Source organism: the organism of the source record quoted next, unplaced genomic scaffold (assembly GCF_019419815.1).
Source record: "Pyrus x bretschneideri cultivar Hongxiangsu unplaced genomic scaffold, Pyrus_bretschneideri_v1 Contig52, whole genome shotgun sequence".
Lineage (NCBI taxonomy): Eukaryota > Viridiplantae > Streptophyta > Magnoliopsida > Rosales > Rosaceae > Pyrus > Pyrus x bretschneideri.
This window is the reverse complement of record NW_025999790.1, coordinates 380732-402157: the sequence shown is the minus strand read 5'-3', so window position 1 is coordinate 402157 and position 21426 is coordinate 380732. Positions and strand designations below refer to the sequence as shown.

The window sequence follows — 21426 nt, the reverse complement described above, 5'->3', positions numbered from 1 at the left end:
CTTAAAACTAAATAGCCTAATTCATTTTATTAAAATATTATTAATTTTCATTATAAAATAATTATAAAATAATAATTTTATTTTTAATATCTGACATTTTTTATTTAAAAAAATATTATTAATTTTGAACATTTTATTTATTAATTAATTTTTTTTTAAGTTTTTTGGTTGAAAAATTTAGATTGTTAATCTGAAAATCGAGCGGTTCAGATTGTGCCACGTCACTAGCTTATTAGGTTTGAATTTCAAATTTTTTTTACTGTTGGAAATCCAATGGCCGAGGCTTAGCCACGTGGCCCATGTCCCCCGCCCCTTTAGTGCTCCTGCAGTGCCGGGACGCGTGCCATGCACCTGATGCAAAAAAATTGTGTTGTCTGCTAACGTTATGCTGGCATCAGAATGACACCAGATAGGCCAGTTCCTACCTTAGCCCATTTTGGGCTCGCTTATAAACTGGCTTGGATTTTGGGCTGCCCTATTTTTAGGGGTGGAGAGATTTTTGTGGGTGCCAGCCTGAAAGATAGGGCTGGACTTGCTCTTACAAATGGTAAAAAGGATCATTGCATGATGCTTTTTCTGAAGATGCTAAGAATCTTATGATTGTGATCGTTCATCGTATATTTTTCTCTCCCACTCTCTCTCTTCCCCCTAATTATCTCTATAAATGCATGAACTCTAAAAGCTATTCTAGCAAATTATAAGCTTTCAAAAAAAGTCTAGCATTAGAAAGCATACATCATCTAACTCTTAAGGGAGATGATGACATCTCAGCTGCAGAAACCCAACTATGCTCCATCCTTCCCTCTCTTACCAAAATCCTCTATTAACCCTAATCATCTGATTAAGCATGGTAGCCCCTCCCTGATCAGCATCCATCCACGCCACCATGTCCATCAAAATCGTAATAAGAAAAACTCCTCATCCTTGGTGATCCGTGCCACTTCTAGTGATCTCAGACCATCACCTGCATCAGTGTCCACGGTTACTTCGACGGAAAATAACGCGTTTACGGTAAAGGCTTTGGTGAGGGTGACAGTAACAGGAGGGTTACTCTCCAGCATAGGCTTGACTCGGCCCCTCGATGACTTTACCGACTTGCTCGGAAAAACCTTGCTTTTGGAGCTTGTTAGCGCCGAGCTTGACCCCAGTAAGCAAGCAGTATTATAAGCATACTAAATATATAACTTTTTCCATTAAACAGAACACACACAGAGTATCTTGCAGCCTCAGCCAGTTTGACCGTGGTTAATAATATCTCAAATTATGTTATCTTTATTTCACTAATATTTTTGGAGATTAGAGTTCTTTTATTTTTATTTTTTATTTTTGGTTTGATACAAGTGAGATCAGTTGCATGTTCTAGACTTCTAGTGTATTTTTTGGTCATTATTCGTTTGGGCTTTTTTTTTTTTATAACAAAAATAATAAACGATTAGCCCCAAGGTTATTCAAAACAGCCTTTCTTTTTCCTTTATATAGAAACAAATTGGAAATCAACTCTATCTTAGCACTTCCAGTGTGGGAAGGTCTCCCAGGGCAACTGTCTATTAAATCCACCTCAATGAATAGTAACTCTTTTAATGAACAGAAATTATCTTTTGCATATATACCTCTAAACTGAATAATCCTGACAATAAGCAATTGGATTAAAATGGTCCATAGTCCACCGGGCAATTGGCATCGCTGGAATTAGCTTTTAGAAACCTGATTCAATGGATAGAAATGCCCTTTTCAATCTGTACTACTCGAATCCTTTATGATGAATCAGATAATCGGATTGGTTTTGAGATCTACATGTATAATATATATAGAAGAAAGTTTAGAGTGCAAAATAAAATTTTTGAACTGCTAATAACAATTTTTATATATAAAGTTCCCTTCATTTAAGGGAGAAGTTTATTTAAAGGATTCTTTGTAAGGTTGCCTCCATATCGTATTGCAATAGTAAGTTTCTTTGATAATAATAAAATTAAAAAAAAAAAAAAAAAAAAAAGGACTACCCAGATTTGAAACTATTTAATTGTTTTATTAAATTGTAGTCATATTAGTATTTTTTTCCCCATATTTTGAATTTATCTAATATTTTCCAAAAATAATCTCTACGCTACTAAGATACATACGCTTTAAATATCTACTGTCGTCCTTCCCCGTTTCTCTAAAGTACTAAGACAGGGGAGAGGATCCTCTCCTAAGCTCAAGATGGAGATCCTCCTGATCAGGAAATTCAGAGCTTTCAAATTTAATCCAACGATTGCAATTATTATAAATTTTAGAGGATTTCTTGTTTAGAACCGTTAGATTAATTTTGAACTGTCTGAATTTCGTGATTAGGAGGATCCTCATCCTGAGCTCAGGAGAAGATCCTCTTCCCTAAGACAGATACGCTTTCAACCCATGCCCTATCTTCCTTTCTTTCCAAATCAACTCTCTCTCTATGATTGACAGCTGGGAGCGATTTGCAATCGTATGGTGAGGGGCTTCATTTCTTGACAAGGATCTCTAAAAGTATAAAATCTCATAGTTATTCGTACAGGGAGAAAATCTCTGAAAGTTTAGATTTGGTACAGGGAGAGAGGAAGAGAAAAGGAGAAAAAAATTGACTGCGTCAAGGAGAACAAGAGTTATTGCCGGCGGGTGTGATGGCGATTTTGGTTTAATGTTTTCTAATGAGTTTTTGCTTTTTTCTCCATCTTCAGTTTTTGTTTTAAACTTTAGAAATAGAGATATTTTAGAAAGGAAAAATTAGTATCTGGTCCTAGTTTTTAATGTTCATTATCTGAGATTTTTTTAGTTTTTAGATTTTGATCAAAGTTCCTAGTATTAAAGTATTAATGAATTACATGTCAGTTACATAATTTTTTAAAATTAAAATTAGTAATTGATTTAGTATTTTAATACTCACATCCTTATTAAACTCTTAATTAATTTTCATTTCAAAACATTTCTAAAAAATAAAATTAGAATAAGTTTGTACCCATTATTTTTCTATAAAAAAATTTCAAGTTTTTAATCTTATATGTACCCGTTCATATAATTCTTCAATTTTTTCTAATCTTAAGTGTACCTATTCTTAAATATACCAATTTGTTAAATGTAAAATGTACATTTTTTTAATATAAAGTGTACCTATATTTTTATATAAAATTTATTCAGTGTTTTTTCTAGTTCATTTTTGAAACTTATATGGGTATATTTTATTTCGTTGATTTGAGAAAGTATTCATGTCAAGTTTAATAGAAGAAATTTAATAATGTCATTAAGCCTAATATATTTGTATGTGTGTGTGTGTATATATATATATAGTTTTTCTTTTTCTATTTTTTCGAAAAATGTACCCATATTTTGGTGCAATAATTTTTTAGTTTGTTTTGATGAACATACCCATGTGTATATATATACATACAATATATTGGAAAGTATTTATTTTTTTATTCCATAAATTATGAGTTTTATTTGAAATCTCATTAATACAAATAACTACAAACTTTTTACTTTTAATTTAAAAATATAATAACTTACATAGAATTACATTATTACATTAACGTCAGAGATTTCGATAAAAAATTGAAAACCATAAAGGTTTCAGTTAAAGAACATTGATAGTTAGGGATCGCATCTAAAGTCTTCTTTTTAGAAATAACAGTATGTGGGAGCTAAATGATTTGGATTTTTGCATTTTTTATAAGGAAAATTAATGAAAATGACTTGAAAATTTTGAGTTTTAACGATAAGGACAAAATAAAAAGTAAAATAAATAATATCAGGTTTGACTTTTTCGAGTAAAAATGTGATTTTTCGTTAAAGTGAACAGTATCCCAGACTTTTCGTTAAAACTCTATTTTTTATAAGTTAAAATGGTGGTGATATAAGGTGGGTGGAGAAATAAGTTAAAATGGTGGGTCTAGAAACTCTAAAAAACTAAATTATTTTAATTATTTTTTAATAGTTAATGTTGCTATAGACCCAATAAAATAATAAAATAAATATTTAACACATCTATAAAAAAAAAAAGGATTTAATACTTGTGTTTAATCTGTCACATCAATCATTAAATAAAATTTTGATATATTTATTTGACATATTCTTTAGAAATGTTTTGATTCTGCAATAACATTTTCTTTGCTAACATACATGCATATCACGTGTGATTTTACAATTGTGTGACATATTCTTTAGAAATGTTTTGATTCTGCAATAACATTTTCTTTGCTAACATACATGCATATCACGTGTGATTTTACAATTGTGTGAACAAATAGCACTTTAAATTTTAGAAATATTGATTAAGGGCATGTTTGAAAGTGCACTTAAATGACTAAAGCATTTTTGGTAAAAATATTTTTGAAATTAATTCTTAGTAAAAATTCAAATGAATATTAGAAAAGCACAAATTTGATACTTCTTTAAAAAGCACTTTAAGTGCTTTTGAAACTCAAAATCAGTTTTACCAAAAAAGCTTCCAGTCATTTTAAAAGTACTTCTACACAAATCCTAAGTTTGTTTAATTGTTTCTCTTAACAATAACTAATCTACTCACTACATATTTCTGAATTGGGTTTTGTCGTAGAGACGGGGTTGGAGAAGGAAACAGTGAAGGGGTATGGGCACAAAGTGAGCCACAAGGATGCCGAGGTGGTGTATGAGGCTACTTTCACGATCCCAGCAGGGTTTGGAGAGGTTGGAGCTGTTCAGTTAGAGAATGAACACCACAAGGAGATGTTCATCAAGAGCATCGACCTCGACGGCTTCCCAAACGGCACTGTTAATGTTCCGTGTAATACCTGGGCTCATTCCAAATTTGACAACCCAGTGAAGAGAATTTTTTTCACTAACAAGGTTCTTTATTTTAGATCCTTTTACTTTTTCCTTGTTTTCTCATTATTATTGTGCAAACATATATATATAACTTCTTACTGATAGTTCAATTTGCTAAATAAATGAACTATCCGAATTGCAATGCTAGTGCTATATGTTAGCACTCCTCATCCTGCGCGTTAGTTTAGCCTTTTGGGCTATACTGTTGCAATTTTGCAGTCCTGTTGAGATTCATGTCTTCTACATGTCGTTGATGTACTGTTGATCGCTTTGTTAACTTGTGTCTTAAAATTACCTTATGTTTTGACTGGTTGGCTGACATAGTGAATTTCATACAATATCATTTGAAGCGGTAATTTGTGTGAACATGTAATGAAACAGTCGTACATACCATCAGAGACACCGAGTGGGTTGAAGAAGCTAAGAGAATTGGAGCTGCAGACTTTGCGAGGAGATGGAGAGGGCCAAAGAAAAACATCTGATAGGATCTACTGATTATGACACTTATAATGACATTGGCGATCCGGACAGCAAGGATGAACTGGCTAGGCCTGTCCTTGGCGGCAAAGATCACCCGTACCCGAGGCGCTGCAGAACTGGAAGACCACGCTCTAAAAAGGGTAATAATATAACCAACTAATTACGTACTAATCCCCCAGATGGTTGTAAAAGGTAGAAGTCATGTCATCTTCTACTCAAGAGGTCCATGGTAAAGAAAGCTTGGCTATACTGGGTCCTAACCCTGCCTCTTCTTTCTTTCTCACTCGGAATATGAATTCATGTCACAAGTGAAATAGGAAAAAGAGGGGTACAACCCTTAGCTTCCAATTTTGCTCCCATAACCTAGACATTGAAAACTAAAAATTTGTTTTAGTGCGTGTACCATAACACGCATGTAAATTTATGTTATGTGCTTTTTGGAGTGGAAACTTATGTAGTTCAAGAAGTTAATGTTAAGGAGAATGATTCTTAGTATGAACCATTTGTTTGTACTATGCCTAATTGCTAGTATGGGAAATTGTCTGGCTGAGAAACTATGAGAGCAATGCGATTATCGTGTCATATATTGTCTACCAATATTGCAGATCCTTTATCGGAGCAAAGAAGCAGCAGTGTGTATGTACCAAGAGATGAAGCTTTTGCAGACGTGAAACAGCTGACATTTTCAACAAAGACCCTGAAATCTGTGCTACATGCTTTGCTCCCTTCGCTCGAGACAGCACTTCTTGACCCAGACCTAGGATTTCCATACTTCACAGCCATAGATTCACTGTATAACGAAGGAGTCACGTTACCTAAGCCAAAGACTGGTGGGTTTTTCCAGACAATCATCCCAAGGCTAGTCAAGGCCATTACAGATGGTGAAGATGATCTTTTGCTCTTTGAGACCCCCGAAATAATAGACCGTATGCCTCCCTCCCTCTCTCCCTGTGTATAGATTGCGATTGAGCAAAACATTTTAAATAATGATTCTCTCATGAGGAAAAGAAGAGACCACCTAATTGTTGGCTTCACCTCGCATATTACTTTTGCTTTATATCGCAGGTGATAAATTTGCTTGGTTTAGAGATGAAGAATTTTCCCGGCAAACGCTTGCTGGTCTTAATCCATATAGTATCGAGCTAGTGACGGTATGCTTCTTTATTAATTTGCCGATACAAGCAGAAGTCTCTTACTTCAATTAAGAAATTTAAATTTGTACTTTCCATTTCTCACCCTAGGCCTCCATTTTCCTTGGTGTTCAAGTAATTAAATGTTAGAAGAATATCTTGTTTTAGTTAATTAAACTCTCTTTTATTTCTCTAGGCGGCACTGAATTGGCACTGAATTCTACAACTTCTGGATGCAGGAATGGCCATTGAAAAGTAAACTCAACCCCCGAGATTTATGGCCCCCCTGAATCATTGATCACAACAGAACTGGTTGAGAAGGAGATCAAAGGTTGTATGACTAGTCAATGAGGTATAATAAACACACTCCAATCTCTTTAACTTGCAACCGGGTTATGCCATAAGTAAAAGAAGATTGCTTGAACATGAAATGCAGGCCTTGGAAAGGAAGAAGATGTTTATTTTGGATTACCATGATCTGCTCATGCCTTATGTGAACAAAGTAAGAGAGATTAAAGGCACCACACTGTATGGTTCTCGTACACTATTCTTCCTCACTGAAGATGAGACACTGAGGCCTGTTGCCATTGAACTCACTCGACCGCCTGTTGGTGACAAGCCACAATGGAAGCAAGTCTTTACTTCAACCTGGGATGCCACTGGTTGCTGGCTCTGGAGGCTTGCTAAAGCCCACGTTCTTGCACATGATGCCGGCTATCATCAGCTTGTCGTGCACTGGTAAGAAACTCACACAAGATGGCTTCGAATCCATTTTTATATTGGCATTGAATTACCAAATTAGTCCTGTAAATGGCATTTGAGTGATTCGGAAACCACGAATGTGCAACTTCACATCATACCCCCTGCTCAAGTGTGCATCTTCGATTATTGTAGCTGTGGCAATTAGGAAATATGAGACTAAGTCATGGGTAATAACTTGTTTGTCCTTTAATATTTTCATAGGCTGAGGACTCATTGCTGTACAGAGCCATATATAATTGCTGCTAATCGACAATTAAGCGCAATGCATCCCATCTACAGACTTCTGCACCCTCATTTCCGGTATACAATGGAAATTAATGCTTTGGCTCGAGAAAGCCTCATCAATGCAGGTGGAGTCATTGAGAGCACCTTTTCACCTGGAAAGTACTCCATAGAGTTGAGTTCTGCCGCTTACGACCAGCTTTGGCGCTTTGACATGGAAGCTTTGCCAGCAGATCTCATCAGAAGGTATTTTACTTGATAAAACTAGCATAAGACGATTCTAACTATTTGATGCAGGAAACTTTGTACAAAGAAGATTTTTGATATCTAAAAAGAAAACTTCATTGTAAACCCCCACAGAATTTGAACTGCTTGTTCATATTTGTTTGATTTGATTTCAGGGGAATGGCAGTTGAGGATTCTACAGCTGAGCATGGCTTGAAGCTAACAATTGAAGACTACCCATTTGCAAATGATGGCCTCATCCTGTGGGATGCCATTAAGGAGTGGGTGAGTGATTATGTGAACCACTACTATACAAACCCAAATCTTATCGAGTCTGATACAGAGCTTCAAGGTTGGTGGACAGAGGTTAGAACCAAAGGCCATGCAGACAAGAAAGATGAGCCATGGTGGCCTGTTTTGAAAACCCCGGAAAATCTGATTCACATTTTGACAACCATAATTTGGGTAACAGCAGGTCACCATGCAGCAGTCAACTTTGGCCAGTACATGTATGCTGGATATTTCCCTAACCGCCCTACAATTGCTCGAACCAATATGCCAACTGAAGATCCATCTGAGGAGTTTTTCCAGAACTTCATGAAGAAACCAGAAATGGCTCTACTGATGTGCTTCCCCTCGCAGATTCAAGCAACAAAAGTTATGGCCGTCTTAGATGTGCTATCGACTCATTCACCTGATGAAGAGTATATTGGTGGGAATCCAGAGTCATCTTGGGCTGAAAATCCTGTCATCAAGGCCGCATATGAGAAATTCAATGGCAATTTGAAGAGGCTAGAAGGAATTATTGATGAGAGGAATACCAATTTGAAACTGAAAAACAGAGTTGGAGCAGGCGTCGTTCCATATGAGCTTTTGAAGCCATTCTCAACACCCGGTGTCACAGGAATGGGAGTTCCAAACAGCATCTCCATCTAAATTTGATGATGATATTTGAGGGTGATGATGTAAAAGCTCTATATATATTCTATTTGGCCCTTAATAAAACAATTATTAGAGTTTGATTCAGACTGTGCTAATTAAAGAGAGGATGAGAAAATCACAGGAAATGGAGATGAATATGAGTGCTTCTCTTTCTGCAAAAATCGCAGAGGAATGTTCTTTCTATTATCTCCCTCACACACACATTGCACTGCATACCGGTTAGTTATGCATTTGGATTCCCACCATTACATCAGAAAATGATCTCAGCCACACATCTAGCTAAGTTCAAGGATCATTCCACATGTCACTTAGACAAAAATACAATAGGAGCCTTACACTTGGTAATTTTAACCAAATGGATACACAGCTAAATACAAGGCTTATTTACTAAATTCAAATTAGCTCAATGCTTATACACTAACACTCCCCTTTAAGCTTTGAGCTGATATGACTCCAAGCTTATCTCTGAGGTAGTTGAGCCTTTCCTTTGGTAAAGCTTTGGTAAAAATGTCTGCCACTTGCTCTTTGGTAGGACAATAGACTAAATCGACAATTCCTTGCTGCAAAGCATCTTTGATAAAATGATACCTTCTATCAATGTGTTTTGTCTGTTGATGAAACACTGGATTCTTAGTTATTGAAATTGCAGATGTGTTGTCACATTGCAATAGAGTTACTTCAGTTGTAGCTCCCTAAAATCCTCCAGAACAAACATGAGCTATATGGCCTAAGCTGTGGCTTCTGATGCACTGATATACTCTGACTCTACAGTTGAAAGTGCAACACAATTTTGCTTAATGGATGCCCATGAAAAGACTCCACTTCCAAAGGAAAATGCATAGCCATAAGTGCTTTTGCTTGTCATCAATTGATCCTCCCTAATCATTATCAAAAAACCCAATCAGCATTGCATTCTTCCCTTTTTCATATTTCAGTCTATGGTCTAATGTTCCTTTGACATATCTAAGCACCCTCTTGGCAGTTCCATAATGCTTATTTGTAGGACAATGCATATACCTAGCAAGTAAGCTAACTGCATACATCACACCTGGCTTTGTAGTAGTGAGATATAACAAACTTCCCACAATCTTCCTGTATTGCTCTTCATTTGCTGCACCACTTCCATCATCCTTGTTCAATTTTTCAGTAGCAATAAGAGGGGTGGAAACAAATTTGCACTCACGTAAGCCAAATTTATTCAACAAAGAAGAAGCATACTTCCTTTGATGAATGAAAATGCTCGAACCAGTTTGAATCACTCCATTCCCAGGAAATGATGGAGAAGTCCCAAATCTGTCATTTCATATTTCACCTTTATGCCTTGTTTAAATTCATCCAACATCTCTTGATTGCTTCCTGTATATACTGTGTCATCCACATAGATGGATATAATTAGTATATCTTTCTCTCCCCTTGTATTAGTATAGAGGGTTGCTTCACTCAAGCTTTTCTCAAACCCACACTGAGCAAAATAGTTGTCAATCTTCCCAAACCAGGCTCTAGGTGCCTGTTTTAATCCATAAAGAGCCTTGTGCAATTTATAGACCTTATCTTCCTTGCCATTAATCACAAACCCCTCAGGTCGATCAACATAGACCTCTTCCTGCAATTTTCCATTCAAAAATGCAAATTTAACATCTAGTTGGTACAACTTCCAACTTCCTTGTGCAGCAAGAGCAATTAAGGTTCTGATTGTATCCAGTCTAGCAACTGAAGCAAATGTTTCATCACAATGATTCTTGGTTTCTGTACATACCCCTTGGCAACCAATCTTGCCTTGTTCTTTTGCACTGAGCCATCCAAATTCAGCTTGGTTTTGAACACCTATTTAACTCCAATGACTTGCTTATCAACTAGTCTATCCATAAGCTCCCAAGTCATATTCTTCTCAATCATTGACAATTCTTCTTCCATTGCTTTTATCCAGGACTTATCTTGTGCAGCTTCTTCATATTTCCCATGAGTGACCCTTTCTTGTTCCTTAGTGCTTGGAAGGATACTAGAACTAAAGAACTTTCTTTAACCTCACACAGTCTAGGTGAACTCCCACCAATCACATTTTCAGGTTGATTTTGAATATAAGTCACACCAACAGGATTCTTTGAGTTTTCCTTCCAATTCTAGGACATGGTTTCATCAAAAACTACATCTCTTGACAAAATCAACTTCTTAATGCATGTATCAAATACCATGTACCCCTTCTCACATGTTGCATATCCCATAAACACACCTTTGACACTCTTTGCATCAAGCTTTTGTCTTATCTCAATTGGTGCATGCACATAACAGAGCGATCTAAACACTTTTAGATGACCAATACCTGGTTTTCTACCACTGTAAGCTTCAAATGGAGTTAAATCACCAAAAGCTTTTGTAGGTGACCTATTTAGAATGTAAACAGCCGTATGAACAACTTCTGCCCACAAGAAATATGGCATGCTTTTACCATGAAGTATTCCCTTAGTCATATCTACAACTGTTTTATTTTTCCTCTCCACTACTCCATTTTGCTTTGGAGTATATGCCATAGATAGCTGCCTTTGAATTCCTTCAGGCTCTAATAACTTGTTGAACTCAGTTGATACAAACTCACCCCCTCTGTCACTCTTTAGACACTTCACTTAGAAACCACATTGTAATTCCACAATTGCTTTGAACTTTCTGAAGTAATTTAAGGCCTCAAATTTGCATCTTAGAAAATAAACCCATGACATCCTCGTGCAATCATCAATAAGAAGCATAAAGTATTTGTTCCCACCAATTGATTCATTTTACATGGGACCACACAAGTCAGTGTGTATTAGCTCCAGTGGATTACTTGCTCTCCAAGCTTGCTCTTTTGGGAACTAATCTCGATGTTGTTTTCCCAACTGACATCCTTCACATACACCATTAACATCTTCTAGATGTGGAAGACCATGCACCTTATCATTTTCCCTAAGCTACTTGAGACTCCTGAGGTTGACATGACCTAGCCTCTTATGCCAAGTCCAAGTACAAATCTTTAACACAATCTGATCATTGTGCATTAAAGACAGAAGGTAGCATATGTTCTCTTTCATTCTTACTTTTATAACCAGACTATCAAGTGATGGTCCATAAAAAAACACTGCACATTTTTCCTCCAAAATAGCAAGTAATATCCATGCTCATCCATCTAGCCAATACTTAGCAAATTCTCTTTCAACCCAGGTAAATACATCACTTCTCTGATATACTTCCTTCCTTTAGTTGTATCAATCACAAGAGATCTCATTCCTGCCACATTGGTACTTACATCAACAAGAAGATTGACATTTCCTGTCATGTGGTTACTACACCCACTATCAACATACCAATTTCCATTTACCTTTGCTTCAGTAGTTGTACGGTTAGCATAGAATAGATGATAAGATTTAAAAGCACACCACAAAGTAGCACACAAATGTCCTATTAATTTTCCTTATTAACAATAAGATTTGTCAATTGTAGCATATGAAAATAAGGGTCTTTCCCGCAGAAGATTGTTTTATCTAACTACTTAAAATGTCACAAAAACTGGGCTGTTGTCCCTACTGACCAGCCACTGAAAAATAATTATTAGACTGACTTACACTTATCTAAAGTCTACGAAATTTTATATGCAGATACTAGACACACAGAGCTACACTCACACAAATTTTTGGGATTTTTGGAGTTGATTTTCTATTTAAATTAAATCGAACAAAAAAAGGACAAAAACAGATTTTAAGTAGTTCGCAAATTAAGAAAAACGAGTTAGGGGAATTGCTATCCACCACCAAATAATTATGCAAAAATGTTATGTTTCATTCAAATTCCTTCTATTTCCGGATGAAGATGCTCAAGTTGGCTCAATGTTAGAACTCAACCTATTACTCTTTCTTATGTAGTATGTTAAAAGAATGGCGTCTTCAACTTAACTTAGTCCCTAATATGCAATCTAGAATGGTGTGTTCATAGATTTAACAAGTAGAAATCATTAAGAATGAAAAGAGTTTGAGTCATCACAAGGCATCGTAAGTACTGGCGTTGTCTTACTTATCCTAGAAATTGGTTCACATGTTAATCGCAATTAACAAGTACTACTCTAGAACATATGTAGGTCCTCATTCGACAAGGGCAGACACACACATATTCATAGCATTAGAATCCTAGATATGCTTACTAAGTATGCATCCGTAGAAAACACATAAAGAATTCATCAATGAGACAACTAGTGAATCAATTTTTATTCGTTCATAAAAGTAATTCAAACGAAATGTCATAACAAACTTGCAATCATATTAGGGGCTTCAAAACAGCCCCTAACTACTAAAAATTAGTTACACATAATTCTCAAATTAAACCAAAAGAAAGACATGAGTTTGAGAAGATAAAACCGAAAGAAGAGAATGCCAAGATTTCCTCCTTCCTTTCCTTCCTTCCTCAACGCAGAAGCCTTTCCCTTCCTTTTTTTTCTATCTTTTTTTCCACCTTTTTTTCCACTCTTTGCCGCTGCAACCTGCAGCCATTTTCTTCTTTTCTGCTGCCACAGTTTTTTCTCCATAACTCACCCCACTAACAGCCATTTAGTGATGACAATAAGTGAAAGGAAATGCTAAAACAATTTTAACTCTTTGGGCAGCCTTTATGCCCATTACTCCCACTTAATTTTCCATTTCCTCTGATATTTGAATAGGTGTGAGCTGGCTTGTTCTTGGCTACATCAGTTTTGGCTGCTAGTTTTATTGGATTTATTACTTTCAATGCTTTCTTGTCAGTTACAAACTGCTTAACCTCTTGGGAACCTTTCAGTGTTAAAACGGCAATAACTTCTAGAAAAATGAAATTAACAATCTGCAAAATGCTCTAGAAAATAGACATCCCTAGCTTTCCAAGTATATAAGGCTCATTCTCTAATTTATTCTGAGTTGTTCGCAACTTGCTTCCAAAGTCAGCTGATTTGCACAGACAATTTTGACGAATTTGTTACTTAAAATTCCACTTGTGCTATTTTTCTTTTCTTTGCTTGACAAATCCTACAAAACACAAAAACAAAGTAAATAGCTCAAAAATATAAGGAACTAACTAAGAAAAGACAAGTGAATTTGATATAAAATATATATAAATATGAGCTTGTCAATAGATTACCAGATACCTCCATTTGATTTGCACATTTAGCCTTTTGAATAACCTTACCCACAATGCACTCTTTAACCCAAAGTCCAAACTTATCATAGTTGTGACTTCGGATTTTCCTTATATCTGCACTCACCAAAGTGAAACTTTGAGCATACTTTGCACTGAGGTTTTGTCACTTCTTGATTCATGGAGGATGAAGAATTTGCATTCTATGCAGGACCCATAAATGGCTTTTGCTAAAACTTAGGCTTTGAATCTCACTTCTTGCCTTTTGCATTCCAGTTTTTCTGAGACTTAAATCTGCTGGATTGAGAATTACCCCTATTCTGCTGCCCTTTTGAACTCACAGAGAAAGAGGTAAATGCCTTCTCAGTAGCATCAACAGTGTACATATCAAAACGTTGTTCCTGGCTTTTTAGAATTGCCACAACCTCTTGTAATTTAACAGTCTCTATACATGTTGTATTCTCAATCACAAGACAAATGGGATCATAAGGTTTGCTAAGACTAATTAAAACCTTTTGCACAAGTCTTTCATTCGATAACACCTCACCAAACGTCTTCATTTGATTAATCAATTCATTCAGACAAGTAAGATACCCAGATAATGATTCATTATCACGCATTCTAGTATACTCAAATTCACGTCGAAGATTTTGGAGTTTAACTGACCGTACCTAATCACCACCATGATATTCTCCATGTAGCAGATCCCATGCCATCTTCGCTGAATCTGCGTTGGCAATTCGAGGAAATATTTGATCACCAAGAGCTTTTACATCTTGCATATATACAACCACTATTTTCTCCTCGTCTTCATCTTCTACGCTCCCTTCAACCTTCTTTTTCTTCTTTGAATTTGAGGTCGTGACCCCTTTTTCAACTAACCTCCATAACCCGTGAGATTTGACGATCGTCACCATCTTGATTCTCCATAACTCGTAGTTCTCACTGGAGAAGATCGGAGTTCTCACCTCATAGCTTCCAAATCCAGCCATCTCTTAGCTTAGATGATATGAAAACAAATTGAATTTGGTTTCTATGGAGTTCCGACGACTTCACCAAAACCAGAACGAACTTGAATGTAGCTCGATTGCTTCAACGTCGATGATGTCTCCAACTTCACAATTCACGCCCAGATCTCAATTGATCTAACCTGGCTCTGAGGTCATGTTAGAGTTTGATTCAGAGTGTGCCAGTAGAGGAGAGGAAGAGAAAATCACAAAAAATGGAGATGAATATGAATGCTTCTTTGTCAGCAAAAATCGCAGAGGAATGTTCTTTCTATTATCTCACTCACACACACATTGCACTGAATAACGATTAGTTATGCATCTGGATTCCCACCATTACATCAGAAAATGATCTTAGCCACACATCTAGTTAAGTTCAAGGATCCTTCCGCATGTCACGTAGACAAAATTACAATACGAGCCCTACACTTGGTGATTTTAACCAAAGTGGATACACAACTAAATACAAGGTTTATTTTACTAAATTCAAATCAGCTCAATGCTTATGCACTAACAACAATAACATGGGGTGCTTAAAATTCTGATGAAAAATGTTCCATGCTTCCAACCAACTCGAACTTGTAGCATCAGATAATTTGCGGAGTGGAAGAAGTAAACTGCTAATGGGACTAGAGATGTATGCCAGTCAATAAACAAAATAAAAGCTGTATAATAGAAAGAAGAATTGGACTTTCAGCAGAATAAAGTCTCTGCATAGAAGATTCACATATAATAGAGACGATATCAGATCACTGGATAAGCTAGAAGATTATATCAGATCACTATACAGGATATTCTAAGTCTTAGTTTTGGCCTTTACTTACCCTCGGTCTCGGCCAGGAATTGAAGCAAATAAACGCAGATTTACAGATATACATGGTTTTCCCTTTCTACGTCCACAGGGTGAGAAAATCTGTCAATTTCAATATGTAGCATTGGTGCATAAAGATCTGCCTTATCACACTCTAATACCCTACCACCCAAGTAATCTACCTACCAACAATAATTTTGACAACTATTTTGATAGTTAGTGTAATTAAGTTTAAGGCAAGTGACCAGTAACTTCTCCTACAAGCATCAGAAGGGTGAGCTAGCATAACTATGGATGTCTCTGGGTTTCCAAAGAGTTTGAATAAAACAATTACATGTGTCAATCCAGTGGCTTCAATCATCAAGGCTTGTGAAGGCTCAATTTCCCCATGCTTATAAGAGAATTTATTGTCCGTTAGGTCTTACTGGGTACAAATAATGATAAACTGACCACAATACCACCTGCACAAATACAGTTCTGTTCCAACACGGATTCCTCAGAGGATGCGGCTGCTGCAGATCAAGTTCAATCTTGATTCTGTTTTGTATTTAGTTCACATGCTGCTATTTATTTGTAATCCTACTTCTACATGTATATCGATTGTACTCATATATATATATATATATATCAATGCAATATCGGCTCACTCATTCATTGAGTTGAGTTCTACAAACATATTAGATTATCTTTCCAATAATACTATCGTTAGTCATAAGTGTCAATGTGAGACATAAAGTGCACGCACATGTGAATATAACAATTTATATAATAGAATCTCAACAAATCTTCATCTTACCTTGAACTCTCCCCCACTATCTACAAAAGAAATTCTCTCACCGCCTCCTGCAGAACACTCCTGACAGGACAATAACGTGCGACATTGTAATCCCAAATCAGGTAAATATCAGGAAACTCAGCCATGATATAATGCAGAATGATCAAACGGCCAATGGGAAAGGTTATGTAATATTGCTTCTTTGATTTAGCGTTAAGGTCCAGAAGATAACTTGTTTCTCTGTTTCGAAGTACAGAGATCAATACATGAAAGTGACTGACAAATTTCAATGAAAACTGAGGCTTGTGCAGTTTCTGCATGCAGAACCGGAAAGTATGTGATGCGAGCTTGTGAAACAGATATATAGATTATTACTCCAAGTCTGCTTATATACACGCATCTTCTATAATACATTGATGTGGTACAATAACGAATGAACCAAAATGTGGAAAAAAAAAATCTATCCTAAAAGAATTCTTCCTATAAAGAATCAAAGAATTAGGGGACCTTCTTTGCCTTGTGCTGAGTTTCTCATGAAAGTCTGAAAGCGAATCCAGGTTACCTTGAAGCTTCAGAGTTTTTCTCTTCACAGAACCTTATATACTATCTTGTCTTATAAGAAGACATTTGTCTTGCCTGACTTGAATTTGTACACAAAGGAAGCGGTGGGGAAGAAAAAATGAAAGCAAACTCACAAATTGAGTGTGATGCAGCAGTCTCTCTTAAAATCCCCAGTGATCCAAAGGACCATCATTGCCCTGAGGACAAACCACTTTCAGAGGGCTCAAATTCAAGAGATTTACTGAGATGTTTCAATTTTTCGATGAAGTGGGTCCATCATGCTGGAAATCTTCAGAATTGACTCACATGTACGGATGAGTCTTAGTATCATTGCACATACACTCTGGAATGGGATACTTTGTGACATCTTTTCCAACTCTACTCCTCCTGAGGTCTGGCTGTCCTAAGGAATCTCTGTGCAATTCCTTTATGATCCTATTGAACTCTGCTTCAGGGAGAGAAGAGTTCAGAAAGTACGGAAGCATATGCCTTTTGTTTGGGGTTATAAACTTCTTGTGGCCAGCATAGGCACGATGTCCCTGAAAGAGAATACAAAACTAGGTGTAAGGGAAGTCTCCATCAAATTAGGTAAGCATCATATGTAAAAGAACTATTATTATGATAATTTCATATTGTTCATCTTCCAAGCATATTTTCTCAACAACACATAGCTCATATTTCAGGTCGGTTGACAATGTCCGATCATTTGTGCGTTTATCTTAGCATTTCATTGTTTCACTACTTACAGGTTAACTTCATTTATTTTAATTATATTTGTTAGTGTTTCGTCTAGCATATAGTATGTACATTTATTAAAACCAAAACAAAAACTATACCTGCATAGCATGGCCCATATTTCCCCCATGAGAAGGCATGAAGACATCACTATTATCGGAAACTATATAATCAATGGCAGCCATCACAGAAGCTTTGTTTGCAAAAGGTTCTAGTTCACCAGGCAAAGTAAGATCTTCCTTATTGTAAAAATGGGGAAACTCTTTGATTAACGGTTGTAAGGCTTCTTTTCCACCAAAAGGCTGCCCGCCAGCCCAATATATTCTTGCACTTTTTGGAGCTCCTAGAGCTTTAAGCAACCTAAAACACAAGATTTGGTTTGTCAGAAAACTCTGGTACAAATAACAAATACAAAAAGATATCAATTTGGTTTATGTTCTAATGCCTAAATGTGGCTAACATACCTGGTCACCTCCACGGCATTCAAGGGGCAGAGACCTGCAAGTTTTCTTTCATGGTAAGTCATTTTTGATCTTCCAGTTAAGAGATCTGGCCGCTGTTTCCTCTCATTGTTTACTATCTCATCATATTCAGGAGTCAAACCAGGAAGGCAACCAGTCCTCACCCATACATCCTTCTCCATTCTTAGATGAAGGGCAAGGTAAGGCCCTTTACTGCGCATTCTCTCTGCAAGTTTGTTACCAATTCCCAAAATTGGAGGAGCAAGCCTCAATGCATGAAACGCAACCTGAAGTCAAACAAAGAAGAGATCAGAGTCAGCTGTCTCTAGGACGTTGTTTCAATTCTGTAATGAAACAAAGTCAGCTTGCATACACAACAATAAAAATTATAGACCTACTTAGTGAATTACCTTGCACCGAAGCTTTTGAAGATCAGAGGGAAGATCCTTAGAGAGCCTTGAATCCAAGCCTCTAAGCAGTAAAACCCCTTCTCTTTTAATCTGCACAGAAAAAAAGATGAATTAGCATAATTTGTATTCCACAGGAAATTCGTTTGTAACCTGACCACAAATGACAAAACAGATAAACAGGGTTATAAACAAATCATGTTATGGAATTACACATGAGAAAAATGACTTATTGTATTTTTAATATATGATCAGAAAACCCTGAAATTGCCATTAGTTTTGTAAGGTTAAAATGTTCGGCAGCACATAAGGTTTAGATGATAAGTACAAAATTTTAGTCATAAGGGTTGGACTGGACGGCTTCTCAATTGTATTGAGGTATTCCCATGCTTTTGTAGCAACACTTGTAAACTAAAAGATGAGAACAACTGTTTGAAAGCTGACATATTCGTAGGAATTGCAGCAGCAAAAACAAACAACCAAACAAATACAAACGGCTGGTGTCACTAGGCCCCCATATAACAAACTAAGAGCTGCTAAAGCATCTTTTTCTCTCTTCCATATTGCCTTAATTCAAATCTTTAGGAAATACAATAGGGTTGCTTCAAAGCAAGCACAAAGACAGCAATGATTCTTACCCTCTTGTGATAACGCGACCGAATCCAATTAGGCGAAGCATGAAGAGGAGTCCGCTTCTCCTCCACGGGCCTTGTCATTATATGCGTTGATGGCAGTGAAGAAACTATCCGAACATCGTCAGCAAGGACTTCCTTAAAGTGCTCCAAATCAAATATATCAGAAAATTCACTGCACCCATCAAACAAAACACAGAAACCAATTTTAGTCTGCTAAGCAAATATATTGCAACATTAAGCCATTCATAAACCAAGAACAACAAAGCCTAACTATTTGTTGGGTTGAATAGTAAGCCATTCTTAAAGAGGAAAAATAGTAAATTGACATAAATTCCATGAATTTGGGGACAGGAAATTGGTAAGTTCTATACTGAATCATGATATCCCACAAACTAAAATGAATCGGAAAAGGCAATGTCGAATACAACGACATATCTACACAACGAATATATTTACACTAGGTGGAGGGAATCCAAAAAAGGCAAGTAATTTAGTAAGAAAAAATGTGAGTTGAGTTGTAACATTGTATACCTTTCATCCCCCCAGATGACATTAACTTGCAAAATAGGAACCACCAGAGCAGCACCAAGAATCCTAGCAATAACGACAGCATCGACAATCTGATTCCTCTGCTGGTTCATCCCACCAGAAACCACAACAATCAGGTATTTAGTCCTGTCCTTCACTATCCCCTCACTAGCTCTCTTGTACTCTTGCGTCAAATCCAAGCACGGCCGATACCCCAAACCATCCGGCTGCTTCCAAAACTCACTCCCCTCAGCTTCCTCCCCAACTTTCCCACTGTTTAGCTCAACCCCCACCTCTGATTCCAAAACCCCACTCGAAATCAACGGCTGGGATTCGCTCACAACCTCGACTTGGTGGCTGTTTTCAGCGTTGGAAGCAAAACCCATGTGTGATTTTAAGTAGCCATTAGAGACCAAGTCCCGGAGCTGAGTTGTGGAACATGGGTATGGAGAATAGGGAATCAAACGGTCGATATGGAATCCCAGCTTCAGCATCCCAAGAAATCCAAAGAGGAAGAGGAAGAAAACCCAGAAGTTTGGGCTCCTGTAGTTGCTGAGCCAGCTCAAGTACCTGCTGCTGCTTTTGCTCCTTGAAGATTTCTTGGGAGAAACGAGGAGGGATTGCAGAGAAGACGGAGACAGAGAGTTGATAATCTGAGAAGGGACTGAAATGTAAGAAAGTTTCTTGGTATTGCTGTTGTTCTTAGACTTCGCCATTGATAGGCTGAGAAGCTCCGTAATAACTCTGTTTTTATTCCTCTTGTTTGAAGAAAGAAAAAAGTTGTGGGTTTATTGTTATCTATGAAATTCCTTCACTCGCATTGACCATTGAGAGAGAGAGAGAGTATAGAAATGGTGTGAAACAGCCGGCGGGAAGGCGAAAGTCGGAGAAGAAGCGTACGCGTTTACGTTTAAATAGGTGCCAGCAATCTATTTTTATATTAGAAATAGAAGGTTTTCAAATAAATTAGCGAAGTGTTATTGGTACTTTAAAAATCTTATTCTATATCCTTTAAAATATGTATTTTTTTATCCTAATATAGAAAATTTAAAGTATAGAATGAAATTTTTGAAGTGCTAATAATAATTCCCTTTATAAAATTATAATCATGTCAATTGTTATTTTTATGGAAGTTTCAGTTATTATTCTATAATAAGCATTTCAATCGGGATTTACATGATTTTGCATCATGAGACATTTTTTTATTTTTCAAGGGCAACGTTATTAAATATTAGCAAAATATCACTGTTGGGTGACGACATTCAACTATAGTCTTCTTAAATAAGAATATCTTAATATCAAGGAAAAATTCATACCGCATTGAATCAGAGCACTAAATATAAAACATTCATCAAGTTTATGAGCAATATTATTTGCCTCTCAATTATACACAATTTTAGCCTTAAAAATCTTGAGAGTATGCACCCCAATATAGAAAGTAGTTTTACTAGTTGCCGCAACGACGTTAACGACATTTCCCTAACAAATGGCTTTATCTAGCACATTTTGCTCCGTAAAAAAAAAAACTATCCAAAATGTGAAAATAGCTACATCCAATAAGTAATTTTATAAATTAATGTAATACTTTTTTTTTTCTTGTATGTATATTTAAACTAGAATTTTCTTCAACAAGAACGTATATGATTTTAAATTTTCTAATTTGCTATATAAACAAAATAAAAAAAAAGTGAGGAATCAAACATAAAACATCAAGATTCAAAATATAAAAACTGAAAGTTGAAAACTTAAATAAAACAGCTTTTAATTTTCAAATGTAATTATCAGATAAATTTTCAATTAAAA

The 21426-nt window shown here is 36.3% G+C and overlaps 2 protein-coding genes across 2 annotated transcripts; one reads left to right on the top strand and one right to left on the bottom strand.

Annotated features, from left to right (window-relative positions):
* The first annotated feature begins 641 nt into the window (after window positions 1–641).
* LOC103954903 (linoleate 13S-lipoxygenase 2-1, chloroplastic) lies at window positions 642–8660 on the top strand. Its single transcript, XM_009366759.3, is given in 12 exon segments — window positions 642–1147; window positions 4568–4836; window positions 5197–5307; window positions 5309–5435; window positions 5901–6221; window positions 6361–6446; window positions 6665–6691; window positions 6693–6767; window positions 6769–6777; window positions 6862–7163; window positions 7389–7655; window positions 7811–8660. Coding segments are annotated over 12 exon segments (2745 nt in total). The 5' UTR covers window positions 642–756; the 3' UTR covers window positions 8571–8660.
* A 7984-nt stretch (window positions 8661–16644) lies between these two features.
* On the bottom strand, window positions 16645–20524 carry LOC103954909 (O-fucosyltransferase 20). Its single transcript, XM_009366761.3, has 6 exons — window positions 19627–20524; window positions 19099–19267; window positions 18464–18553; window positions 18057–18340; window positions 17694–17952; window positions 16645–17396 (listed from the first exon to the last, which is right to left on the bottom strand). The coding sequence occupies exons 1-6, from the start codon at window positions 20337–20339 to the stop codon at window positions 17160–17162; spliced, it is 1752 nt and encodes a 583-aa protein (XP_009365036.2). The 5' UTR covers window positions 20340–20524; the 3' UTR covers window positions 16645–17159.
* Between the last annotated feature and the right edge of the window lie 902 nt (window positions 20525–21426).